At 42.9% G+C, this 27,295-nt stretch overlaps 1 protein-coding gene across 3 annotated transcripts in view; it reads right to left on the minus strand.

The window, feature by feature from the left end:
* Positions 1–676: 676 nt before the first annotated feature.
* Positions 677–27,295, minus strand: part of clcn3 (chloride channel 3) — a 49,156-nt gene continuing 22,537 nt past the window's right edge. Inside the window, exons 4-14 of one of the 3 annotated variants that reach the window (XM_080742367.1) lie at positions 25,777–25,964; positions 24,555–24,677; positions 23,524–23,730; positions 22,830–22,910; positions 22,154–22,406; positions 21,175–21,467; positions 18,510–18,696; positions 16,380–16,778; positions 13,313–13,529; positions 11,493–11,568; positions 677–4,579 (exon numbers count right to left, since the gene is read on the minus strand). In XM_080742367.1, coding sequence (XP_080598493.1) covers positions 4,385–4,579; positions 11,493–11,568; positions 13,313–13,529; positions 16,380–16,778; positions 18,510–18,696; positions 21,175–21,467; positions 22,154–22,406; positions 22,830–22,910; positions 23,524–23,730; positions 24,555–24,677; positions 25,777–25,964 — 2,219 coding nt within the window. In that variant the 3' untranslated portion in view covers positions 677–4,384. The other 2 variants (XM_080742369.1, XM_080742368.1) reach the window with 2 other exon arrangements.

Below are 27,295 nucleotides of genomic sequence, written 5' to 3' on the forward strand. Positions count from 1 at the left end.
GGTAAGCAACTAGTTTGCAGATGGCAAAGAAAGTTGGTACAATTGGTAGAAATGTGATTATATTGTTATGGCAGCACTTACAGTATTTGCACACCAGCATGCCACAAGTAGACTTTAAGAATAGTTTCATTATGATCCTTGAGCCTACAAATATAGGTCTAGACACCTTATTTGTTAAATAAGTGCTCTATTATTGGCTGAGATATAAAGTGAAAATACTTTAAAAAAATAATAATGCCAGCATCAATTTGCATAAGAAATGGTACATACCGTAGGACATTTTGACAACTTTTTGAGCGGTGGTTACACAGTCTCCTATTCGTGGCCGTGTGTGTATGCGTGTGTGTGTGCGTGTGTGTGTGTCTGTATGTAGCCTGCAGGCCTGCAGTACCTTTTATGACCACACATGTTAAGGGAGGGGCGCTGTTGTTCAGGCCAGGCCAGACCAGGCACACACACACGCACACACACACACACACACACACACACAGGGGGGAAGGGGGGGGGGGGGGGGGGTAAACCACCGCTCAGTTCACACGGGTGTGATTTTTTAATATAGCTTATCATTTTGTATATTTTTCTTTTTCCAATGTAGAAACACAGATTAGGAGTATATTTCCCACTCTACTACACATTTTACATGCTTAGAAAAGAAAGCATCCAGACTCACGCTATGCAACTTGGAACATTTGTGTTTTTAATTTAAAACAAATTTTAATCTTTACTTTTCTTTTTTTTATTGTACAATCAAACCATCAATTTAATCATACATAAAAATTCTTCGTAATGTACAACTATAATAACTACCCATAAATAAAAAAAGAAAAGAAAAAGAAAAGGAAAAACATCAATCAGTATGAAATACAATGTTAGGCAACACCAACGGTTAACAAAGGCGATGGCTCTCCTTTGTCAACACATAGGACAGTCACTGCATTAGAAAGAAAGAAAAACAATGAATAACGCCTCCCTCCATCGCTCTCACACGGACATTTCTGGAGTCTCGCTCACTCTGCAGGGTATAAGGTGCTACTTGTTTGTGTAACACTCAGGATTCGAACCCGGGTCTCGCACGTGGAAAGCCCAAAACATCCAAACAGCCAGCTAGACCGAAGAGTGTAGCAGGGTGGCTCACAACCTTAAAGGTTTGATGGGGAATTCCCTTTAGCCTAGGGGTTAATATATTTGTCTTTCCACACGGTAGACCTGGGTTTGAATCCCGGTCGTTACATTTGCCTCCGTTTTCCCAATCCTCCACCCCGTCCCTGAAGTCCTTTATTCCCTCTAATCCGCGCCATACGGATATACGTATGCGCTTTTGCGTCGATAGCAGATTCATGCATCATTATTATATTATATATGAATACAAACACAACAATGGCCAATACTGCGTTTCCGGGAAAATGGTGGAGAATTGTGATGCAGGGGACGTGACGTTATTGAGGGGGACAACGGAACGAGAAACGGTGGGCTGGGGGACCACTTTGACAAGTGCACAAGTAGAGTAGGCTTTGCTTCATCTCTGCTCCTGCATTGGAACGTACACAAATAACGACAGGCCCAGATGTGTTGTTAGGACACTTAGTGGACGTGGTGTGTGTAGATGGGTCTAATCAATAATAAGGTGAATGTAGGAGGAGAAAAAAATTGCGAAAAACCTCCCAAGATGGTGCCACCCGTCCACTGAACGGTTCCTCAAGCTATATACCCACTATGATTAGAAGCAATGCGATGACATGTTTATTTCACACCTTCCACTCATGAAAAGCAGAGGCAAGGGTTTGTGGACAGTACACCTACAGCAGGGGTCTTTATTTCAGGGATGCCAAGTTTGGTATGCAATAGGCCACAGACCTCCATAGCTTGTGTACAAATGGAACAAAATGGACCCTGAAAAAGGTCTGAGTTACAGATCCGTAAGGGTCCATTTGGTTCCGAACTGATCAATCATTTAGCTGGGGACCCCCTGGAATCCCATCAAGGACCCCCGGGTGTCCCCAAACCATGCCACTTTGCCACTTTGAGAACCGCTAACCTATGGTATAAATGAACCAAAGACATGGGTCAACTAGCATAAGCATACAATTGTTAGCATTTACTTTATTCTACCTCAGGTACCACAGGGCTGTGCCCGCCATCATAGGATGTGAGTGTCAGACAATACAGGGAATCCCAAATAAGCATTTCAAAATCAATTTGACTTTGCTTTCTATGTGAGTAACATCTTACTGTACCTTTGCAGTAAACCCCAAACACCCGTTACTCCAATGATGTTAAATCAAAGGGCAAGAAATATCCACAAAATACATTTTTAACCAGTCATGTGGCGGAGGAGGTGGCAGATTATTGCCTCATGTTTTGTCATATTTTAGTTTTTTCTAATGCCTTTGCCCAACCAATAAGGCAAGGCTCTTGGCTTCTGCCGGTTGTTTTTTAGCCAGAAACTTGAGTTCTCTTGAACGTTGCTTTCAGAGATTGCGACGACTCTTTGGCCGATATAGACTTCATCACGCAACCCTTTTGAGAAGCATTAGTAGAACATGTACTGTATATACTTACAGCACCAGGTCGTTCACTGAAAATAGCAGATCTACAACCTTGGAGATCTGCCATTTTCTGTGTGTGACAAACTGGTGCACAACCAGGTATAAATCTAGCTTTAGGGACTTTGCATTCATTTCTCAGGGACGCTGCCAAGGGGATGATGACATGGATATCCAATGAGAAAAAAAGTTTAAGTTACTGTTTGGAAATACAGAACATTACTTCTCAACACACCTTGATACAGCATCAGTGAGAAGAGGGGTGGAGGGAGTTTTTTTTTCTTTTTAACACGGCCACTGTGCTGCAGCATCATCATCATCATCCTCCTCACGAAATTACTGACTCCACTTTGAAAGAAAAAGTGCCAATTTCCAGTCTTGTATTTTTTTGTGTCAAGCTGTAAAAAGTTAGTTGATTATAGCAAGATCAATACTCTAAAAGTAGTAGCATAGTAATAGAAGAAAACAAAAGAAAAGTTGTTTTGTTTTGTGTGTATGCGTGTGTGGGATCCTGTAACAGAGTAACTTTACACAGAAGAACACAAACTAGTTTTTTCTTCTTCCCCCTCCCCCCTTTACAGTACGTACCCCGTCCACTTTCAATGGACAGAGCGGAGGTCGATGGGTGTCCGTCATCTAACGCACGCACGCACGCACGCACGCACACACACACACACACACACACATACATACATACAGTTCACCATGGCTCAGACATTAACTCATATTGACTTTTATGCACACTTATTCCTCCTAAAGGGGAACCTTTCTGTTCTTGAAATACAGCGTGCATCCACCTCTCTCTCTCTCTCACTCACACACACACACACACACTCACATTAAAAGCCACCTCAAATAGGCTGCCTTGCTCGTGTGGGGAGCGGGGCTGGAGTTACATCAGCAACCTGACCGGAATGTAGAGGTGCTTAGCGATACAACGCACGTTCACAAGCGCACACACACAAATAACAACACACATTTCACAGGTAAACAATGCTCTTTGAAGAAGGATGGACGGGTTTGCGCGCGTGTGTGTCTGTGTGTGTGTGTGTGTGTGTGTGTGTGTGTGTGTGTGTGTGTGTTTGAGGAGTTTAAATCTAAGGGACGGCGGCGGCCTGGCGTCATCTCAAGGTGTCCGACGGTCCCTCCTCGCCTCACCAGCGGATCATTCCGACCTCCGACCCCTGAAGCCAGGCCAGCACGCGACGCGGCGCGCCAGCAGCGTCCACTGCCAAGCCGACAGAAGCGGGACAAGCAGGCAGGGCGCGACGTGACGTGTTAGCGGCGTGCGTGCGTTTCTATATTAGGGGGCGAAGGGGATTCGTTGTGGTTGCGTCATGTTTGCACGTTCCCAGCTCTGTGTGTTTGTACTGTATGTGACTGCCAGGGGGCGTTTCAGCGGCACACCGGAAAGCATGCTTGGTTGGGGTGACATCTGTGCAAAAAGTGTGATAGCCGTGTGCATATAGCGGTCTGTAAAAGTGTGTTCCTGTGTGTGTGTGTGTGTGTGTGTATGTATGTATGTATGTATATATGTGTGTGTGTGTGTGTGTGTGTGTGTGTGTGTGTGTGTGTGTGTGTGTGTGTGTATGTGTGTGTGTATATATACTACCTATACCCCTCCTCAACCTGTGATTTCACACAGTCCTCAGCAGCCAAATGATAATAAATTGAGTCTCTTGTCTCATCGTCCTTTTTTTTATGTCCCTCTTATGGCCACCGGGGGGTGTTGGGGCGGGGCAGTCTCTCAGCAGGGGGGCCTGTGGACAGGGGTCACCTTAGTGTTTGGCGGTAGTGGATTCTATGGAGTCTGGGGGGAATCAAGGGGGCGGGGCCGTATGTCAGAGATTGGAGCCGTCCAGGAGGTGCACCACCTCCTCCTCCTCCTCGCTGTCCTCTCCTCCTCGCCCTCCTCCTATCGTCCCTCGGTCCATGAAGGAGGGGATCAGTTGAACATGATGGACTCTGGGTCTTTGTCGGCCATTTGGGCCATGTGACGCAGGATGTCTTTTTTTGTGATAATACCAAGGAGCCGCCTGCAGGGGGGGACAGAGTAGAGGCAGAGAGAGAGAGAGAGGTAGTGGTGGTGAGGGGGGGATAGAAGAGAGAGAGAGTCAGTAGGAGTAATGGCTATTTTATACTTGGTTGTGTGCACGGTGTCTTCATGGCAAATATAAAATATATAAATATAAATTGCAGATCCAAACATGTAGATAATATAGGCCGTTTTTGATTCACGACAGCTGCACACAACAAAGTATAACTCGGGCTTAAGATGGCAGCATCCCATGTCCATGTGTGGTGTTGGAAGACAGAATGACGTCATGTTTTTGTTGGCACAATGGCTCGGTTCAACAGGTGAATAAAGAGGTCTGACACATTTTTCCAGTTTTTCTTTTCTTCTTTTTTTTTTACAAAAAGGTGTTTTCTTTGCTTTTTATTTTTTAATAACATGGGAAGAGCTAAAAAAATGCTATTAGACGTGAGCAAAAAAGCAAAAACAAACAGCTTCTTTGCCACCACACTAAAACGCCAAAAGAAAACACGTTATCGGATCAAATATCATTCGCCGCATGGACCTCAAGGTAAAGAGAGACACTTTTTAATGTGTCAAACGCATCAACAGCAGCCGTGCCAACAAAAACACGAGTTCCTGAAGAACTACAGCCGGTGGAGAGAAGAGGAGGTGAGTAATACTGCAGGAGGAGTGAGTGAATGTGATGACGTTCAAAAATGGCACCCCGCCACCGACTGCATTCGTGAAGATTCGACACGCTTAAATATGTTGCGCACACTCGCATAATGCTAGTTTTTTATAAGCGCGCTCCACGCCACAGGGGGCAGCGGGGTGCCATTTGAGACGTCGCTGTCGGGAGAGCGGTTCCAGAAGCCTGGTGAGCAGCAGAGTGAACTGGATTCCTACAGGAAACAGGAAGTGGTGAACAGGAAGTAGTGTGAACACAAGAGAACCTATGGAGGAGTGGGAAAAGGAGGAGACATGATTGCTCTCGTGGCATTCAGGGTCTGAGAGGACAAGTGAGGAGACAATATTGTTAGGACCTGTTCCAACAATGCACTTTTTTCCTGTGTGCGACACCGTATCTGTTTATATTTTCCTGTCTTTGTCCCCGTTTCTGCTCACGTTCCCAGCCAGTCAGCAGGACACCCTGACTGCAAAGAGAAGGCTCAAGTGTATGGTCATCCAAATCCAAATCAAATAATTGTCTTATACATGCCAAATTTTCAGACACTCAATTTTAAAATAGACTCCTCCCTTGTCCTCTCCTTGTACAGAATACTTCTTCATTGCCAACCAAACAACAGACAATGGGTCTGACTTGGCTCAATATTCTTCTTAGCGCCTGGTCAGGCTGATTCAAGAGCAACTTACGAGTCGGCACCTTTTGATTTCTGGAATGAGGTGTCATGAAAATGGGACGCATTACATTTCATAATGTTTACAAATGACCGTAGTGAGCAGCAAGTACCAACGGTTTTAAAAAGGACCATACCGGCATCATCTAATCACAACGTTGACCACATGGCACATACCATACATAAAAACGAGAACAATTCTCCCTTCTTCTTTAGAGTGCATTATGATGTTATATTTGGTCCTTACTCGTCCCTAGTCACTGCTAATCGTGATGAAAAGCTGTGGAAAACATTCTGGATGTGCTAGGCATATGAATACAGCCTTGTGAAAACCCCTGGTTTCAGATGCGTCCTAGATTCAGCTCTCTGTTCCACACATCACTCTTGTACACTTAGGGCCCTATCTTGCGCACCGTCTTACCCCTTATCCCTAAACCTATTAGCCATATTTTACTATTTTGAAAAACATATAGTAGTAGTAGTTCAATGAGAATCGAAATCTACATCGAAATGTTGAGCTTGTAGATGAGCTATTTGAACAGTTTTTAAATGTGTTTCACTATCTATGAAATCTATTAAAAAGTTCTGAATCTATGAAATCTATTAAAAAGTTCTGAATCTGCAACATAATTGTATACAATAAGTAGTGGAGGTCCTGCTTCATCCCTCTCTCAGCTAAGAATTGGCCTGAAAAAAGTACCCTAGACGTACAATTATATATTATGGGCAAAGTTGTGAATAGTAAATGACAATGTGGTGACGCAGGTACGGTCCTTTAAGGATCAGGTGAAGAGAGACCTTGGAGAGAAACGTGTGTCTGGGCAGGAAGAGGTGGTAGTGGTCAGGAGAGGTGGTTGGCTAACCGGGAGAGAACAATGCAGACCTCGGCTCCAAATAGTTTCATCTAAACCAGGGTCACCACCAGGCAGCAGGACAGACTGGTCATTAGTACAGTGGTTTTCCACACATGTTGTCCAAGGCACACCAAAGAGCAAGTACAAATCTCAAGGCACAGCTGTATTCATATCCATGCAACACAAGACGTCACTCTTATTACTCTGTAAATGTTATTTTCGTTTTTTTATTTTTTTACTAATGTGAAATAAAGTTTAAAATCGATTTCTTATAGAATTTGCCTTTGTATTGGGTATGCACAAAGTACTGAATACTTTCTGTACAGTTCTACTGTAATTCAGTTGTGCTTAATTAATACTCATGAGGTAGAATTGATACTTGTCTGGTGCCCAGAGGAAGCCTATAACACCTTTCCACTCAACTGTATATTTGAACTATTTTTAAACAGATAAAATGCACATACAGTAAAATACAATATGAGCAGCAATTGAACCCAGGTGTGAGTTGAGACGGCCTCTGGGAGGCCATGACCTGTAGGAGTGGAGCTTTGATTTAGTACTACAGTATACAACTACAGAGCAGCAGGAGTAATGAAATACTGGCTAAGTGAAGCAAAGCAGAATCTCCCAAAGGCAAATTAGCCCTAGAGGGCCATATTTGTCTACGTATAAACTAATAAGTGACAGTAACAATAGCGCTAAAATGCATTTGGGACACCAGGCTAAGACTGGATGGAATCATAACAGAGAGGTTTGGGGGATGTTGAAGTGGGGTGAGGAGTTTAAGGGTGGGGTGACAACATGGAGGAAGTAGAGGGGATTGATTGGCTTGGTCAGAGTATTACGGCTCATTTATTCTGGGTTGCGCGGCGGTGTCGCTTACTGAAAACAGACGGTCTACAAGTTAGCAACGCAACGCGCCGTGTCGCTTGTAGAGCGGCCATTTCTGGAGTGCTGAAACCATGCGCGACCAAGAATAAACCCAGGCCTCGAACAGCTAGCTCACTAGAACCACTACTGCTACACCGTAAATCACACCACAGGTACATCATTGTACCACTACTAGTACACACCCTTCTAGTACCAGTGGAGGCTTGGAGGAAGAGGAAGAGGGGAGAGATACTGGGGGATCCAACATATCCCTCTAAACAGTGGTAGAAAGTAACTATGAACATGTACTCAAGTAGAGAACTTAAAGGAGTAGTTCACCCCCCAAAATTACTTTTTTGTCAATAGATACTTCTACTCTACACTACATTTCAGAGGCAAATATTGTACATTTTACTCCACTACAGTTATTTGAAGACTTTGGAGATTTAGGTTATTATTATAATAAAACGTACATTAACCACTTCATCCCTATTTAAACTTTGGCTATTCGAAAACAGAAGATCTACAAGCTTGTGGATCTGCTATTTTCAAAAGATGTTTTAATATTATACCTATGATAAATGGGACCTTCTGCATAATGAGTATTGTATACTTTTGTTACTTTAAGAAGTACATTTTGATACCAATAATTTTTTACGTAAATTCTGGACTTTTACTTGAAACAGAGTATTTCTACATTGCATTACTGATACTTTTACATAAGTAAAACGTGAGTACGTTTTTCCACCACTGGGGATACTTGGGGAAATGGAACATATCCCTCTAAATCTCTCCTCCCTCCCTCCTTCGTTGCCTTCCAGAAAATAATTAGGGCTGCAACTGTCCATTATTTTCTTGGTGATCGTTCAATCGCTCACTTTTTTTACTTTTTTGATCCAATAACCGATAATTGTGCTCCGTAAATATTTATTAGTTTTATCCGAACTACAAGCTCACAACGTATTGCGCCGCTACACGTTGTGATCTTGTAGATCGGCTATTTTCTCTATTTTTGAAAGATCTCCACCTAATATAATATCCTTATTTTGGACATGTCGTTCGATGACTTGCCCAAAATAGGATAATTGTTATGTTATATAATCGATTATATCGATTAGTTTCATTAAATGTTGCACCCCTAAAAATAATCGATGTCCCCCCCACATCCCTTAGAGATAAACAAACAAGGATCTGCTTCCCAAAGGCGGCTAGCTACTCGCCAAGTGGATGTTTGGGTCGCGGTGGCTACACGTCAGGGTCAGATGTCATCGATCTGTTCAGACCCGGGGGCGTGGAGCATTAGAAAGAATTTAAAAAAAGAAAGGAAAAAAAAAGTCGTTAACTGTGGTAGATAACTTTTCCCAAGAGATGGCTGTCTTATGGTGTGTGTGCGTGTGTGAGAGAGATGAGTAGGGGGGAATGGCTACTTGACTGTATGTAGTATATGATGCAATAATAATCTTTAAACATGATTCTTATAGATCACACACACAAACACACATACAAAAGATTAATTATGAAGATATTGCCTTCTAGGGGTGGGGGAATGACATGACAGCTAACTGCACATATAAAATGCTATTTCAAAGTCTTCTACAAATCCTGAAGGACCATACCAGCATCACTACATGTCAATATCCATTCATAACCTTTCCATAACTACCGGTATATGCTCAAAAACGCATGGCGATGCAAGAGCTTGTAGATGGGTTATCTTTGCTACTTTTGTGCCACTGTAGTATGACAAAGTATAGGGTATTAATTTATGAAAAGCATAGAAAGTTAAAATATGGAGCTAAGGTTTCTATGCCAGACAGCAACGATATAATTGGTCCTCATTCCTCACTAATGCTCATTAAAAGCTGGTACAATGTCCATCTGCTCACTCCGCATCTAATCTGGTGGGCTGTGGACAGTTTAGAAGCCTTACATAGATGGGGATTCCTAGGTAATTGAAACTATCGCATTTCTCTTCCTAGAAAGTTAGCATGCTGATATAGAAACCATTGATTTGCATTAAGAATAAAGAAAAAGATAATTGGTTTGAAAGCTTCTAAATTACCAGAGTCAGACCTTATCCGGACGTAACTGGTGAGCAGGTTTCTGAACTGTCTACATTCTCCTTCGGAGACAGACCGAGTGGACCGAAATGGTTCCATCTTATATTGAGCATGAGGACCAATTATACGAATATACACAATGGGTTAAGTGGTCCTTTGTCAAACAATATCTTAAACACCCCCAATCCAAATGTGATCCAGTCAGGGATTAAACCTCCATTAAAACTCATGGGCCCTGGCTATGTGAGACTAGGATTGACCATGGGACAGGTAAAAAAAATGTAAATGCTAAAACTTTAAATGTACATGTAAATCTTAAGTGCACCGTGATGTTTAGCCAACAGTGACTACATTATTCAGGTCAATTTGACAACGTTTTAATGACTAGAGAGACAAAATCTAATAAACTAAATAGGCCTTTTCTGTAAATCTATTTAGCAGAAAAGCACATGCTCAGCGTTTGACGTACGTCATATGGCCCAGGTTGTACTATAGACCAAAACATTTAGTGATGCCGCTATGGTCCTTTAACCACTTTAACCCTGGCGTCCCTCTTTTGGGCGTTATATTATCATAGCCAAAGATTAACAAAACTATAGCGAAAATACCAGAACTACAAGCTTGCAAACAGCTATTCTCCACACAATGAAGTGCTGTATATAGTAATCGTTCTCAAACTTTTAAATGTCAAGGTCTCCCCTTAACTTGTAACGGTCAATTTAGAACAGTGGTTCCCAAACCTTTTAGCTTGAGACCTAAAAGAGAATTAGACCCAAAACAGCAGATCTACAAGCTCAAAACGTGTCACTTCGTGTCATGTTGTGAGCTTGTAGATGTGTTCTAAATTATGGAATTTCTGTGATTTCTTCATGAAATTACTGAAAAAAATAATCACAGAATTTTGTTTTTAATTAATGAAATATTTCGCTTTTTTTTGTGAATGTTTTTTGAAAATGTTTCAAAAATAATAATAATTAAAAACAAAATGTAGGAAACAAAAAATAAAATGAAGGGACCCATACAAATATGTCCACAACCCACTAATAGGTCCCAACTCACTGTTTGGGAACCACTGATTTAGACCCTCCTCCACCACCAGCCCCGAAAAGGAACCCAGAGAGTTACACTTTGAGAACCAGTGGCATCTAGGGTTCTAGTGGTTAACAGGACATGCTTTGTGACACACAGCTCACACACTACAAAGCAGGAGTTACTGGAACTATAAGGTGAAGCTGAATGAGTGTGGACTGGCAAAGCTATATCATAGTCAGGGAAACTAGCAAAGTCTCTTTGTTTGTGACAGTTCCCATTAAAAAGGTCCTCCATTACAGGAATGTATAATACCAAGTTATAGGAAAAAGAACTAGCGAAGATGTATTCAAGCTAAACTGCAATGGAATAATAGCCGCTTAGTGATGACAATGGATGCCAGGAAATGATGCTCTACGCTTTTTGTTTTATTTTTTTTACAGTAGCTACGATGAACATCTACGTTAGAAGGCAGTCCACACCAAACCACCAAATCCACCAAAAGTTAAAGAGTGCTTACTAAAAGTTAAGTGACAAGAACGACGGGAGGAAGGAGAAGAAAAGAAGATGGTGGCTTCTTTATGGGAAGCACCGGGAACTGTCAGCACTACGGTATAAATATAAATATACAGCATAAACTCTCCACAGCACAAGTTTCATGCATCCCTTCCTAAGAGGCGGAGCCTAAGAGAACGGATGTGTGGGTGTGTGTGGGGGGGAGGAGGAGGGGTTTAAAAGAGGGAGGGGGCGTGGCTAGTCACCAGGGGCTCCGTGTGTTGCTTCAGTTCCTCCAGATGTGATAAAATATTCTTCTTTGTGATGATGCCCAACACAATCCTGCAACACACACCCGTTACTCGACCAACAACCCCGAACACAACAACAACAACAACAACAAGAGAGAGAGACAGAGAGGGAGAGAGAGAGAGACAAGACAGCAGCAGCACAAAAGCATACATAACAGGGATAACTTAAACACAAATGAATAACTTAAAACTTAACGCTACACAACATAAAAAAGGCAGTCAACATAATAGCAACGTAATAAAACGGTTAATAAAAAAGTGGAATTGTGAGGTACTGGAATTGGGACACTAGTGTTTGTACGAGTGGTCAGTGGAGTTGTTTCTGTGATAGAATTTAATGGAAATGAGGAATAGTTAATTGAATGTATTTGATTAGTCTTGACGTTTTTTTTTTCTCTCCTTCAGATATTGACTGAAGCGAATCGCTCACACTCATCATCACGGTATCAAAACTAAATAAAAATACAAAATAAAATAAAATTTGGGGTGATAAACAAGGATTCAAAACAAAGATTTAAAAACAAAATGAATAAAAACATGCTGCTGCTATACGAGACCTGAGACCCTGCACTACTCTTTCCTAATTCACTTCGTCACAACTGGGCATTAGATGGCTAATTAAAAGGCTGTAAACAATGTGTCCTGTAATTAATAAATCTCCCCAGCAGGTGGCTCCCTAGACAGGCTATGGTTCCTTCCCTGATTGAATCTCTGACAACCAGAGCACCTGATGGTGAAAGAACTTCAAGTGCTAACATTAACCATGAACAGTGTTATTGTTCTCCTTTATTAATCTTATGACAAATCACGCTCAATAACTTCTGAACTTTCTTCCCCAAGCCCAAATTCCCTTTCACTTCTTGTTTTTGGGAGCAGACGTACACTGGCTTCCTTAAGAAAGTTGCCTTGTGTGAGTTAATTTGCTGTAGTCGAGTCTCCACTACTGAACAAACCAGCTGGTGTTCATTCAGTAACAGGGTACAGGACAGGACAGTTAAGGATGATATATACTTTATACTTAGTTGCACGTCTGTGTCAAGCACCACACATAGCTGATCTGCAGTCTTGTTGATCTGCTATTGTTGGTGCACAAAATCGGCACGCAATCAAGTGTAACTCTGGCTAGGGTCACAGAACATGCAGGTTACAGGGACCATGCATTGCAACGGTGTGGGCGTGCGTGTGTGTGCGCGCACACGTGATTGTCTGTTCACTGTTGCCCCCTTTTAAAATGTTTTAAAAAGAGAGGAGAACTGGGGGAGGAAGAAGAATGTTGTCTGCCGTTTCCCTCAGTGCTATTTCTTCCCTGCTCCAAATCACGCAATCATCACATTGAGTTTTTGTACAAATGTGCAAGCACATATTGTACGATTTGTTTTTCTCCATTCCGTTCCAGTCTCTTATAGGGTTGGGAACCGGAACCGGAGTAACCGGATCGAACACTGAGGAACCGGAATCGGTTCCATCACATTTGGAAAACGTTTCCGGAACTGTTTTTCATCACACCGACTGAGCTGGTATGTGGTCTGCACATCTGCTGTACAAGTACATTACAATGTTTTATTTTAAGGCCCACCATAACTCTGAGAGAGTGTACAAATGGAAGCAAATGGACCTGTACGGGTCCATTCGGTTCCATTTGTACACTCTCAAGAGTTACAGTCCTGTGAGGTTTCATTTGGAACACGCTATAGGGATCGGAATCGTTAAGGAACCAGGATCTGTATTAAATCCTAAAAGGATCCCTAAGGAACCCTCGCTACTCTCTTACTCACCCGTTGTGAGTGACCAGACACTGGCGGAGGCCCATCTTCCTGAAGATGTCCACCACGATCTCCATGGGCGTGTGGTCGGTGACGGTGAAGGGGCTCATGTCCAGGATAGAGCGCAGCTTGAGGGGCCGGGGGCTGTCGGCCGGCAGGGTGGGGGCGTGCTGGGTGAAGTACACCCTGGAGGTCAGCACGATGCCCTCCTGCTTACGACGCGCGTTCTCTGTTGGGATTTACAATACAGGCATTTAGCAGACGCTCTTAATCCAGAGAAATTTACAATAGGCACGGACAAGCACAAGGTACATCCATCAATGCATCAACATCAACACTAAATACGTACGTCGTGGACAAAAGTATTGGCACCCTTGCATTTGTTTAAAAAGAAACACACAAAACACACAATCGCCTTGAGATTGTCCATGTTTGGCTGCAATCTGACCTCCTGACAATTCTCTCCTTTTTTGTTTGGTCCATGCTCAGTGTGTGACACAAAACAGCAGCATGAGGATTTACTGGGTGGATTAGTGGTTAGTATTTATGCAATTTTCTGTGTAGAATGAGTTGGATTCTGTATGTATTCCAGTTTTATGTTGTTCCTCTGCAAATGAAATAAATACATATGTTGATGCAAAATATTTTTTAATTTGCCAAGCTTCAGGAAGATTTATTTTTTTCTGTTTTACAAATGCAAGGGTGCCAATACTTTTGTCCACGACTGTAGGTAGACCTGTCTGTACATTGAAGCTATACACAGTATATATTTGATGTACGATAGGATGTAAAGTCGAAAATAGCCTGGCATCAGTCTATAAAAAAACCCTGTATGGTCATCGAGGGTAGGCCAGTGCTACAGTAAAGTGCTATGGTCCAAGGTGGAGTCTGAAGAGGGGAGTCTTCAGACCACGGCAGAAGCTAGGGAGTGAGTCTGCACTTCTAATTGCAATGGGGAGTTCATTCCCCAGTTTGGGGGCCAGGATGGATGGACGGAGTGGAGGGAGGGAGGGAGGGAGGGAAGAAAGAGAAACAGAAGGGGACAGTGCAGAGGAATTGTTCATTATACTGTATTGTTATTGTGGTTGCTTATATCTAAGCTTTATACCACTTACTTATAAAATACAGTATATTTGATAGCTTGTAAGAGCCTTGATGTCTCCACTAGGCCTGATAGCTATTGTTTTGGTACAGCCTATCTTTGTTATGGTTCCGCTTGTCCTTGAAGCAGCTACAGTATAACTAATTATGTTCTGAGCCCTGTGCTGTTGGCAGAACTATCGTACGGTACGATTCGTACCACTGACTTGAGTGTTACAGTACTTCTCCCCATGATGATATCATACATTAAAGCATAACCATCACCACCTAGAATACCGTCTCCACTCATATTGCCTCATCAAATGCTGATTGATCCAGAGATCGTGCACAATCCGTGCACCATTGTGCACGCGCCACACAATTTAAAAGGTAAGAAAATCATGGCCGATAACCCAGAGAGTCGATTTTTAATGAAAGCAATGAGTTAATGCTGAACAGAAGGGGACAGACAACGGGAAAGAGACAGAGAGATAAAAGTGAAAACGGAAAAGAAAAGAGGAAGAGAGAAATAGAGACAGAGGGAGGGCAGGAACATTAACTATTTGTTCAAGTTGCACTTTAATCCACTTAAGTCGTTTATGGGGACAAACTGAGGGCACATGCTGACACAGAGATCCCAGTCAGCAGAAAGGCTGCCATGCATAATATGGAGGAGGGGGGCAGACGTAACCTGGGATGGCCTTGGAAACAGAGCACATTCACACAATGGAGACAATAGAACTGGGGTAATATAATATAATATAGTGTTGCTGTCTCCATATTCTAACTTTGTCATAAATGAATGCCCTACTTCACACAAAAGTATCAAACGAAGCAGATCCCCGAGCTCGAAACACAGAAGAAGTAGAGACGAGTAATTTTGATAATTTTTCTAGTTTTGGACCTGGCAAAATATAGCTGAAATGTTGTCTTCCCATGGTCTCAAAGCCTTCATTACAGCAAAGTGATAATGTCCTGAACTTGTTGGACTTGACTAGACAAATGAAATAAACAGCTGCCTGTTTGGCCAGCATGTCACCATTACCAATGATCCATTCTCAGTGGGAGCGGAAAACATTTAGGTTAATGCTAATCTCACTCCTTTTAAACTGTGTTAGTAATACTATTTTCATGTTTGTGGGGGCGGGTAAGTGTAGGCTGGAATCCAGACTGATTGTGCTATGTTCAGCGTTTTCTTTTTCTCTCACTTCTCGCTTCTCAGTCTGGTAAGCCACAAAAGGAGGGGTCCAGTGTTTTGTAAAAAAAAAACTCAAGTCACTTCCTGACTTGCCTATGCAAATGATGACATTTGTAAATACGAGTCAAATACAGTAGGACCCTGAATAGCAAAGAGACAGAGAAAAAAAAGTGCTTTTAACCCATTTAGGCCTAGAATTATGGAATGCTTTAGCTATTGAAAAATAGCAGATCTACAAGCTCACAGTGTGGCACCGAGTGCTGCGCTGCAAGCTTGTAGATCTATTTTTTTTAAATCGTGAAAATGTGTGCACATTTTTCAATATATATTTTTCAAAGCAGAGTTTTGTAACTCAAATCTCTGCCTCTGGGGGGGTCCCTGGAACTAAATATTTTGAGATGGGGGTCCGTGGCCAAATACATATCATTTTGGGGGTCCTTCACATGAAAAGTTTTGAGAACCACTGACATAGTAGTCTCTCAATCACAGACTAACTGAGCTCCAGTTAAGTGAAAAGAATCTTCTCTTTGACGATGGCTGGCCAGATTGCTGACATAGAAACATAGGTTTTTCAAAAAGTCTTAGAAGGATTCAAAAGACACTTATAGAATCGGGTAAAAATTCTAATTTTCACGATTTTTCAAAAATAGCAGATCTACAAGCTCGCAGCGCGGCACTCGGTGCCGTGCTGTGAGCTTGTATATCTGCTATTTTTCAACAATTAAAGCATAAAATAACGATACACAATAATGTGTACCCGTTCTAAATGGGTTCATGTAAAAACCTCTTAGCAGCACTCACCTATAGCGATGGTGATGTCCCTGCGCAGCGCGAAGCCCACCAGCCTCTGGGACTCCTTGGACACGATGACGGGGAAGCCGTTGAAGCTGGTGTCGCTGATGATCGCCTGCAGCTCCTCCACCGTCAGGTCGTCCTGCGTCAGCACGGCAAGCGGCTGGTCGCCCCGCCGCGGCCGCATCACCTCCCGGGCCAGCGTGGTGTGCGTGAACTCCTCCTTGGCATCCAGGAAGGGGTAGCCGTTGAGGCGGATGTGCGCCTCGTAGATGCCCTCGCGGCCGAACGCGTCGCCCACCCACTTGCTGGTCATGACGGCCGCCATGAGCGGCACGATGTACTCCAGGCCGCCGGTCAGCTCGAACACGATGACCACCAGGGAGACGGTCATGCGGGTCACGCCGCCTGGGACGCACCGATGATGGGACGGGAAGGGGCAGAGGAACGATTAGAATCTTATTGACATTAAGTCAGCCACCCAAAACCACAGTTCACAGAGCCAACAACCAGTAACTACTAAGTACAGTACCTTTAAAATGTATCTGCACTTTTTCTGAGCATTTATAGATTTGGATTACTTACTTTCACTACACAATATTTCAAATACAAATATTGTACTTTTGACTTCACTTAAATGTCTATTATATGAAGGGAAAAGGTGAAATATAAAGGGATAGGTCACCCACCAAAACAAAATCTTTATTTATTTTCTATCCCACCCCATGGAGACTTGAAATCATGGATATCTTTGTTTTTTGTGCATGGGGTGAGTAATCGATAGAAGAGGTCATGTTGGGGGTGAACTATCCCTTTAAGATAGAGAAAATCTACAGTTTCCAGTCTTGCTTCCAGTATTTTTAGGAGACTGGAAGCAGGTTGGAGTCTATTAGTTGGAAGAGTGAACGTGACCAGAGCTTCTGAACGAGTCTTTAGTCCCATATGTTCACTGAACTAAATATTGGATCAGAGAGACAAATCAGGAGAAAATCCCAGTCCCAGTCCCAGCAACGTAAGTAAGTAAGTAAGTAAATTTTATTTATAAAGCACCTTTCAAAACAAAGTTACAAAGTGCTGTACAATGGACAAAGTATACACAAACAAGTTAAAATAAGGCACATAGTGGTAATAAAACAAGAATAAAAGAAACAAAAGAAACAAACAAAAGACTGCACAAGTCGGTCAGTAAAATAACTATAAGAATGAGAATAACACTTCATGAAACAAAATGCTGACGGAACAAGTGTGTTTTTAACAAGTTCTTAAAACCTTCAACTGACTCTGCATTTTTTATAGTCAGCGGTAGAGCATTCCAGAGTTTTGGGGCAACTGCCGCAAAGGCCCGGTCACCCTTAGTGACAAGATTAGTTGTAGGTACAATAAGAAGGCCTTTGTCGGAGGACCTGAGGGAGCGCGTGTTAGGCTTAGGTTGTAATAGGTCCTTGATATAAAGTGGGGCCAGCCCATTTAATGCTTTATAAGTAGTTAATAAAATTTTAAAATCAATACGGGACTTGATGGGAAGCCAATGAAGTGCGGCTAGGACCGGTGTGATATGTGCTCTACGGTGTGTGTTTGTAAGGATTCTGGCAGCGGCATTTTGAACTAACTGTAAACGGTGAATAGCGGAAAGGCTCAGGGTGGTATAGAGTCCATTACAATAATCTAACCGGGAAGAAACAAAAGCATGTATGATTTTTTCAAGATCTTGTGAGGTGATGATTGGTTTGATTTTGGCTATATTGCGCAGGTGGTAGAAGCAAGACTGGGTGACCTTCTTAACATGAAACTCAAAGTTCATGTGGTTGTCAAAGAAGACACCAAGGTTCTTTGCATTGTTAGTGACATTAGATGCCAGTGGACCAAGGGATTGACGAATCATGTTAGCGGTCCTCTCAGGGCCTATGATGAGGATTTCAGTTTTATCAGCATTAAGCTGTAGAAAGTTCTGTGCCATCCAATTCTTGATTCCCTTTAAACAGTCCTGCAACGCACCCTGTAAACATCGGACGTTCGAGAGTATCAGACGACCTACTTAGGACAAGATTTGTAGTATTTGTGTACCATTTCGCCTCTAGTGGCTCCAATTTGGATGGTGTACCTTTTAATAATTTATTGAACATCTTTGGTTGGACTCACCCAGACACGCGGCGGCCCCCACCATGGCGTAGAGGCCCGGGGTGATGCAGTCGGCGCCCACCTCGCACCACTCTTTGAACAGGAACCAGTCGTGGTGGTAGTACGCCAGCTGCTCCACCGCGATGCCCACGATGCGGCCCGCTATGGCCCCGATGGCCATGCTGGGGATGAACAGGCCCGCCGGAACCTGAGGAGAGGAACGCATTATTTTACACATTATTTTACACATTATTTTAACTATTAAAAAATAGCAGATATACAAGCTCACAGCGCTGCGAGCTTGTAGATCTTCTATTTTTTTTAAACCGTGAAAATTCTTTGAATATTTTTGACCCCATTCTATAAGTGTCTTCTAAATCCTTCTAAGGTTTTTTGAAAAACCAATGTTTTTATGTCAGTGATGCTCAAGGACCCCCAAAATGCTATGTATTTGGCCGCGGACCCCCATCTCAAAATATTTAGTTCCAGTGACCCCCCCAGAAGCAAATGTTGAGTTACAAATGTTCGCTTTTCAAAATACATGCTGTATATTCAAAGATTTGCACAAATCTTCATGACTTTTCAAAAATAGCAGATCTACAAGCTTGTATATCTGCTATTTTTCAATAGCTTAAAGGAGTAGTTCACCCCCAAAATGACTTTTTTTCTATTGATTAGTCACGCCATGGAGAGTAGAGTTCAATAATATTTTTTGTTTTTTGTCGCATTCCTAAGACAAAAATTTGATTTGAGTAAATTTACCCCCATTGATTCCGGATGGTGACCCGTTTCGAAACGGGTCACCATCCGGAATGAATGGGGGTAAATTTATTGTTATCACATTTTTGTCTTAGGAATGCGACAAAAACCAAAACATATTATTGAACTCTACTCTCCATGGCGTGACTAATCAATAGAAAAAAAGTCATTTTGGGGGTGAACTTCTCCTTTAACACATTGACCGCCATTTTAACATACCTCCGTACTCCCACCTGCCATTCGTCTCCATAGACTTCCATGTAATTGGGTGTGCACGGATCATGCACACCCATGCCTAGATAATGCACCACGTGTGTCCACATTGCTCACAGCTTTCAAACAAAAAAATCCGAATGGAAATCCGTTCAGGCATTCATGAGATAACAGCCACTATGTTTAACAAAGATGGCTGCCAAAATGGCTGCCATGCTTGAAAGATGGGGTTGCTATGGGGGTTAAACATGCAATTTCGCGATTGCTATCATGCCTACTCCATTTTTTGGGGTCCAAATTTTTTTTTGAAAAAAAATTTTTTTTGAAAAAAAAGTTTTTTTTTTTTTAAATTCTCGGGACTATCGGGCCTGGCGGGGAAAGACATTGGAATAATCTCGGGACTATCGGGCCTGGCAGGGAATGAGTTAAGTATCAAATAATTCCAGTCTTAAAGGATTAAAGATATGTTTTGGGCCTTTTATGCCTTTATTGACAGGACAGTAGGTAGACAGGAAATGGGGGGGAGAGACGGGGAGTGACACGCAGCAAAGGTCATCGGGATCGGGACTCGAACCAGCAACACGCCGTCAGGCTACCCTGAGCCTATGTGGGACCGGTAGGCCAGCGAGTGCCCCGGTACAGCAGGGTTTTGATGCCGTGGTGGTCGTCATTACACTCTCATCAAAAAGGTTTTAAAATCCAAAGCTTATTAGCCCATTAAATCTGGCTGACTTCAAAGTTTAGTTTACGGCAATTAAACATTGGATTTGAATCCCTGCATAAGGATTTAAGGATGCTATGCTTATATAACGCTTACGGGAAGAGTTTATATCTACAGTCTTTGTACTTTGTTGGAAGTGGTCTGATGGAAATAACTTTTAATGAGCTCCTGCTACGAGTGGAGAGGACGACAACAACAACGGCTATTATGCATTATGCTCATATATTATGTATGCTCATATATATTTTTATTGTGATGGTGTCCCCGCCGAATATAGACGATCTACACTACTTCCAATGTCTCCTGATGCTTGTGGATCGACTGATTTTGGCTAGCAACACCAGATGGATTCACTCGCGGGCATCACTCCCGGGTTCGTAAAGGCGTATTGAACTGTGTAGGGCGAATCATGCGGTTCGGAAAATTAAATCCCGGTCTCTTGAATTATTAATCAAATGTACTTAATAATATATAATAATAATAATAAATATCAACGCTTACCACAGTGGTGCAACCTTTACAGGCTATGACCTCCCAAAATAATCATGTTTTTTTCCAATACATTTTGTTTAACTCGGTTCCACAGATACAGTAAATATTGTGAAGGTATCAGATCTACAAGCTCACAACGCCTCACGTTGCAAGGTGTTGTGAACTTGTAGATGAGCCATTTTCTGGGGGTCCGGGGGGGATGTAGGAGTTGAGGCATTACATTTTGGACAGGGGGCTGTAAGAGTTGAGGCATTACATTTAGTTCAATCTGGGAACCCATCGTCAAAGAAGAAAGTGCGACACCTATCGGTCTGTAGCGTTCTCTGAGGCTGTCTCGAGAGATTACATTTAGTTTGACTCGGTTCCACATAACGCCTCGTGTTTTGCACGGCCTTGTGGAGCTTGTAGATTTGCTATTTTCTGGGGGTGACCTGACCCCACAGCTTGAGAACCACCGGCTTTATCACACATCCGTGCCCCTCCTGTCCTCCTCCTGTGTACCTTGAGGCCGAATGTGAATATGGTCATGATGATCTTGAAGATGAGCGCCAGACAGAGCTGCCACATGGCGGAGTAGACCCCGGGCCCGGCGGGCCGGTTGGGCATGTCTGTGAAGGCCTTGCTGCCGTTCATCTGGCTGCGGTACTGGCACAGCTGAGACGACTCCAGCGGGCCGCAGTCTGTGAAGAGCTCCTTGATCAGCTCGCTGGTGTTCTGCCGCGTGTAGGGGTTGGGGAAGGCCACCACCGCCGTGATGGTGGCCACCAGGATCACCTCCAGCACCGGCCACTTACCTGAGTGTGTGGGGGCAAAGGGAACCAGAAAGGTTAATGTCAAGATGCAGTGATGCAAGAAGTATTCACATACTCTGGATTCTAAAAAATGTCTTCTAAATTGTAACTATGCTATGATGACTACCATAAAGACAATTATATTGACAATTTTCAACACGCAACCAAGTGTAAAATCAGGCATTATGACGCCATCAAGGTCTGCCGAAATACAGATTAAAACTAGACTCGATTTTCACCAATGAATTTCTAAAACATTTCCAGAATATTTAACCCAATTTCCAGACCTATATAACAATCATTCAGCACAATAATGAGTGCAATCTGTTCTTGTTGCAACTTCCGGTACACATTAGGCTGCAATCACGCAGCCCATTTGGAGAAAATGACTTCTATGTAACATATTTTGTGTAATGTTATGTATGCTTTGGAAAATGTTTTTATAAACAAAAACAACAATGCATTTTTCCAGGACCCTTGATAAATTCTAGAATACATTTCTAAACCTTGGACTGGAAAAAGTTTTTTCTAATTTAAACAATATGATCGTGGGGACCCTGTAGTAAAAACTAAAACATTTCAGAAGACTAAACAAAATTATAATTCAAAAGACTATGACTAAATAAAAAAGTTGCTGTCAAAGTTAACACTAGCATCGGCCGGGGCTCTTAGCGAGAACTTCTCCTCACCAAAGCGGGTGGACTTGCGTCGCCTGCACCAGGCGATGTTGGCCTTGATGAAGAAGGCGCCCCACAGGCCCCCGAACACCCCCAGCAGGATGAAGGGGATGAGCTCAAACAGGTACCAGGGTGTGTGGTACTCCACATAGAACAGCACCAGGCGGCTGTTGCCGAACGGGTTGATGGAGCGCAGCACGAAGGCCGCCACCAGCGCCGCGAAGAAGGAGCGCCACAGCGTCTTCAGGGGGAAGTAGTAGCTCACCTGGACGGGAGAGACAATATTTATATGGTACCGTTTATGCAGTCAATGCATCTCAAACCTGTCATTGTTTCTCAAAGTTTCCTCAATTATAACAACAGAATACCTACAGGTTATGCAAGTTCTTGTGGGCAGCACTCAGTTGGGTTAAGCTTAAACTGAATTTCCCCCGTGGGATAATATAGATAATTATTATTATTAACAATATTAAATGCACAGAAGGTATGAACTTAAAACAATAACATAGAAAATAAGGCACCTCAGTCTCTTGTGCCAGTAAGAAACATCATCACTTAGCAGCAGACAAACCATGTATTAAATGTGTGGGAATGGAGTATATTCAGTCATGACTCATACTGTATACTGTACATAAAGTGCTAGTGTTCAAAACGTTATTTGGATACTACACTGCAAGGCATACAGTACCTCCTCCAGGCTGAAGAGCACTCCTCCTATGGGGGCTCCAAAAGCCACAGATACACCGGCTGCTGAGGCGGCCGAGAGGACCTGAGTGAGACAAAACAAACGCACCTCAGCAGAGATCAACACCAAAACACAGGTGAGGTAAAGGGGGCACGCACGCATACACATACACACACTCATGCACACACACATACACTTGGGCAGAAGTAGTTACTTGACAATTCTATTCTATTCCGATTCAGAGGGCTACGATTCGATTCTAAATCGATTACCGATGCATCGCGATGCATCTCGATTCCAATACATGATTTATTTCCCCTCCACTGTGTGACGAATAAACAAAGTGCTTTCAAACGAAAACTGATTCATTTATATTTTGATTGATAATACAAACATACTTCTCAATAATAACCATCTAAAATCTGGCTGCTGCTCTGAGCAATTAGCAATATGATAAAAAAAAAAACTGCCACCAAACAAAAACATTAAGCAACTTTCTTTTCAACATACAAAAAGATTTATGTCATTAAAAAAGTATCGATTTGTCCGATTTTTGACATTTGTGAATCGATTCATAATCGTCCATGTTCGCATCGAGATTACTCTATAAATCAATTATATGTTCCACCACTGACACACACACAGACACAACCTGGTTTTTATCTAACAATTGCTGGCTTTGCAACCAGGCTCTCACCTCTCGTTTCTTGGCCTCGTTCTTGCTGTACTTGGGGAAGAGGTAGGAGAAGATGTTTCCGCAGCAGCAGGCCACGTGCACCAGGGGGCCCTCCTTCCCCAGGCTGAGGCCCGACGCCACGGCCAGCACCAGGGTGATGGTCTTTATCATCAGGGTCCACTTCCCCAGGTAGCCCCGGATGATGAACCCGCTCAGGATGGTCTTGATCTGGGGAGGGAGGGAGGGAGGGAGGAGAAAGAGATAGAGATTTTGTAATTAAAGTTTTTATTTCTTTCAGTCTTGAGCACAAAGACATCACAAACACATATCACCTGGCACTTGATACTTACATAAACAACCAACCAACCATAAGTGAAGTCACACACAACAGAACATCTAGTCACAGAAATAACCCATAATCATCACTGTGTCCTGCTTATACTATAAGCTAAATAAAAAAAAAAGCAGTCCCATGCCCTTTTCCATTTCTCCTCTTCACTATTATTTACTCTTGCCAAGATCCATTCATAATGACACACAACCAAATCTTCAATCTACTTTTTGGGAATATTCTGTGCGGTTGTTACCATCCCTACCTTTATGACCGCAAAATCACATTTAGATACACCAGGTATTTGTGTTTGATCCCCCAAGAGACAGAGAGAGACAGAGAGAGAGAGAGAGAGAGAGAGAGAGAGAGAGAGAGAGCATGATTGAGGGTGGAAGAGGTGAAATTGGTAGAAGCACGGTTCCCACACATTTTTACCAATTAATTTCCAAAACATTTCCAGAATATTTAACCCAATTTCCAGGACTATATAACAATAATTCAGCTCAATAACGAGTCACTTACTCCTATGCACAGTGCCCAAAGACAGGTAGTGTATGGCAGTGGTTCTCAACCTTTTCAGGCCGTGACCCCCGAAATAATCATATTTGAATTGGGAGCCGATCTACATGCTCTGGGAGCCGATCTACATGCTCACAACGCCTCGCGTCGCGAGGCGTTGTGAGCACAGGATGGGAGAGGAACTGGCTGGTATCAAGCTTACCTCAGGGATCCCCGAACCGCAGGCGTACGGGGCGAACACCTTCACCAGGCAGACGGCCAGGAAGGCAAAGGACAGAGCCCAGTAGATGTACATGAAGTAGTTCATGATGTAGGAGCCTGGGCCCTATGAGGAAGAACAGGACATTGATTGAGTGATTGATTGATTGAAGACTTTATTAGAGGTTTGCATAGGAAAAGGTACAGTAACTAAAAGGATACACCCAAAAAAGCCTTTGGCTTGTTTCAATTGAGATCCTAAACTCATATAACATTGAATGACAGACAGATGCCAAAGATATCAGAAAAACTGTCGTATAACACAATTTAAGAAGACAAAGGTGTGAAAGGGTTAGCATGTGAGACAAGAAAGAAAGATGTGATTTATATTTTAACCTTTTAGTGTTTTTTCGTAAATTAACGCCATACTTGATCACACTACAGCGATCTGCAGAGATCTGCAAGCTCGAGGTGATGCATTTTGGGCTTGTAGATCTGCTACTTTTGAATTTGAACACACTCGATTTTGGACACACGTCTTCATATTATGAGGTTTCCACCTGACAGAGCCAATAATGAATGTGTGTGATAAAGTATGAATGAATATGCAAGAGAATGCAGGAAATTATATACAGAATATTTAAGCATACCACTGTTATCGGTATTAGTATAAACATGGATGCATTTCGTCACTGTTGTGTGAGAACCTTGTATGTCCATATACTGTTACTTTTCAGGGGGAAAAAAGAACCTGCGATCCAATGTATTAATGACTTACTTGTTAATGCTTTTCATTGGTTACATATGTATAGTCCACTGGTACACTTAACCACTTTGAACCTGGCTTCCTATTTTGGGCATGATGTCATTAAAGGCAGATTTAAAGACTAAATGTAAAAAAAGAAAATAACCTTAAAAACAGTAGCTCACAGTGCGCTTGCAGACCTGCTGATCTCTCTTTTGCATGACACCGTCATATGATGAGGTATGAGATAGGCCATTATGAAAAGAAAAAGAGGGTGTGTGTGTGTGTGTGTGTGTTTGTTTCTTCTATTTTCAGCTTTATGGCAAGGATTAAAAATGAAGGAAAAGAATCGTCGCATTCATAATATCACTGTCCTAAAATGTTTGTCTTCACCAGTATAGACATATTTTATTACAAACGTGTGTGTGTGTGTTTGTGTGTGTGTGTGTGTGTGTGTGTGCGTCCGTGCATGGTCCTATACCTCGGCCTGGCCCAGTATGAGCTCGGCCCAGCTCTTCCACTGGGGACACTTGTCCCTCTCCTCGAAGGTGGTCTCATTGGACGTCCAGCAGCACTGCTCGTGGTTGAACCACATGGCACTCAGACACACCCCTACCTTCAGGTCGCTCAGCCAATCGGCGGCGATGTCAATCAGGCCGGCCAAAGCACCTGATTTGGAAGGAGAAAAAAAGGGTTTGTGAAACACGCTACAAAGATTCACAGCAGATGAGGACAGGAGGAAAATGACCCACAGTTTTCAGTCATACTATAGTCTGTGTGTGTGTGTGTGTGTGTGTGTGTGTGTGTGTGTGTGTGTGTGTGTGTGTGTGTGTGTGTGTGTGTGTGTGTGTGTGTGTGTGTGTGTGTGTGTGTGTGTGTGTGTGTGTGTCAATGGGCTAAACATGACCGGCCGTTGGCATGGTTCTTTAAGATACAGAAGTGAGACAAACAAAAGATCTGTCTACAAAAGTAGGAAAAACAAATAAATGTTTGATGCAAACATATGATGCGAAGCCTTCGGAGTTAGTTTAGTCAGACAACTCAAAGGAGAGCCAATTACACATCAGCTGATGTGTAATCAGCTGATCAGTCACATGCTCACTCCATCTGATTGAGGTAGCTATTTAAACCTCCTTGCTCACAGTCACAGCTCATTCTTCTAGCTGCTGCTCTGCCATCTTGCTAGTTCTGCTACACTTCTGGGCTGCTTGTGCACAGCTCTATGACGTTTTTTGTGCTCCCACAGGTGAATCACCTGTGGGTTCTGGTTCTATGACACTTTTTTTTCAAGGTTTTCCCATTGGATGACGTAAGCGAGGACATACGGATACAACATAATCATGACGTAATGGATGACGCAAACACGTGTTTTTTCAAGGGTTTTCCCATTGGATGAAGTAAGCGAGGACACAAACAGGATACAAAATCACTGAACGCAGAACTTGCGCGTTGCACTGGCGCAAGTAAATGCCATACAACGTCGAATTCACTGAATCGCAACTGTGTATGCAAATCGGTGTTGTTAGGAATGATGTCAACGGTTTGTGTTTTGTGTGACCAGACCAGAGCTCTGGTCAGCCTGAATAAGATGTGAACCAGTTTTTAAACTGCATTTAGTCTGTGTATGACTGAACAGAGTGTACTGTGAGAGTGAGAGAGGCAGGGATAGAGACATAGACAACTAGAGGGGGAGAAGGAGATTGACAGAAAATATATTAAAACCAAATCTTTCCAGCCTGCAAGAAGAGACAAGGAACGCACAGTCCAAATAGCAGCAGCGGTGACCATGGGCCAATCTTCCAAGAAAGCAGACGTCTCCTGTTCTGACGACTTCACGTCTCAGGTCCTCCATGAAGACAAGAAGAGGTGCCACAACAACCTCTACTGTCAAATGATGACAGATGGACAGCTCCCCTCATCCACCTGTCGGACAATCTCCAGCTGTGTAACCAGCCAGAAACGAGGAGACACAGACCGACCGAGATCTTGCGAGGACTTCA

The sequence above is a fragment of the Nannobrachium achirus genome, assembly GCF_963921795.1.
Source record: "Nannobrachium achirus genome assembly, chromosome: 14".
NCBI lineage: Eukaryota > Metazoa > Chordata > Actinopteri > Myctophiformes > Myctophidae > Nannobrachium > Nannobrachium achirus.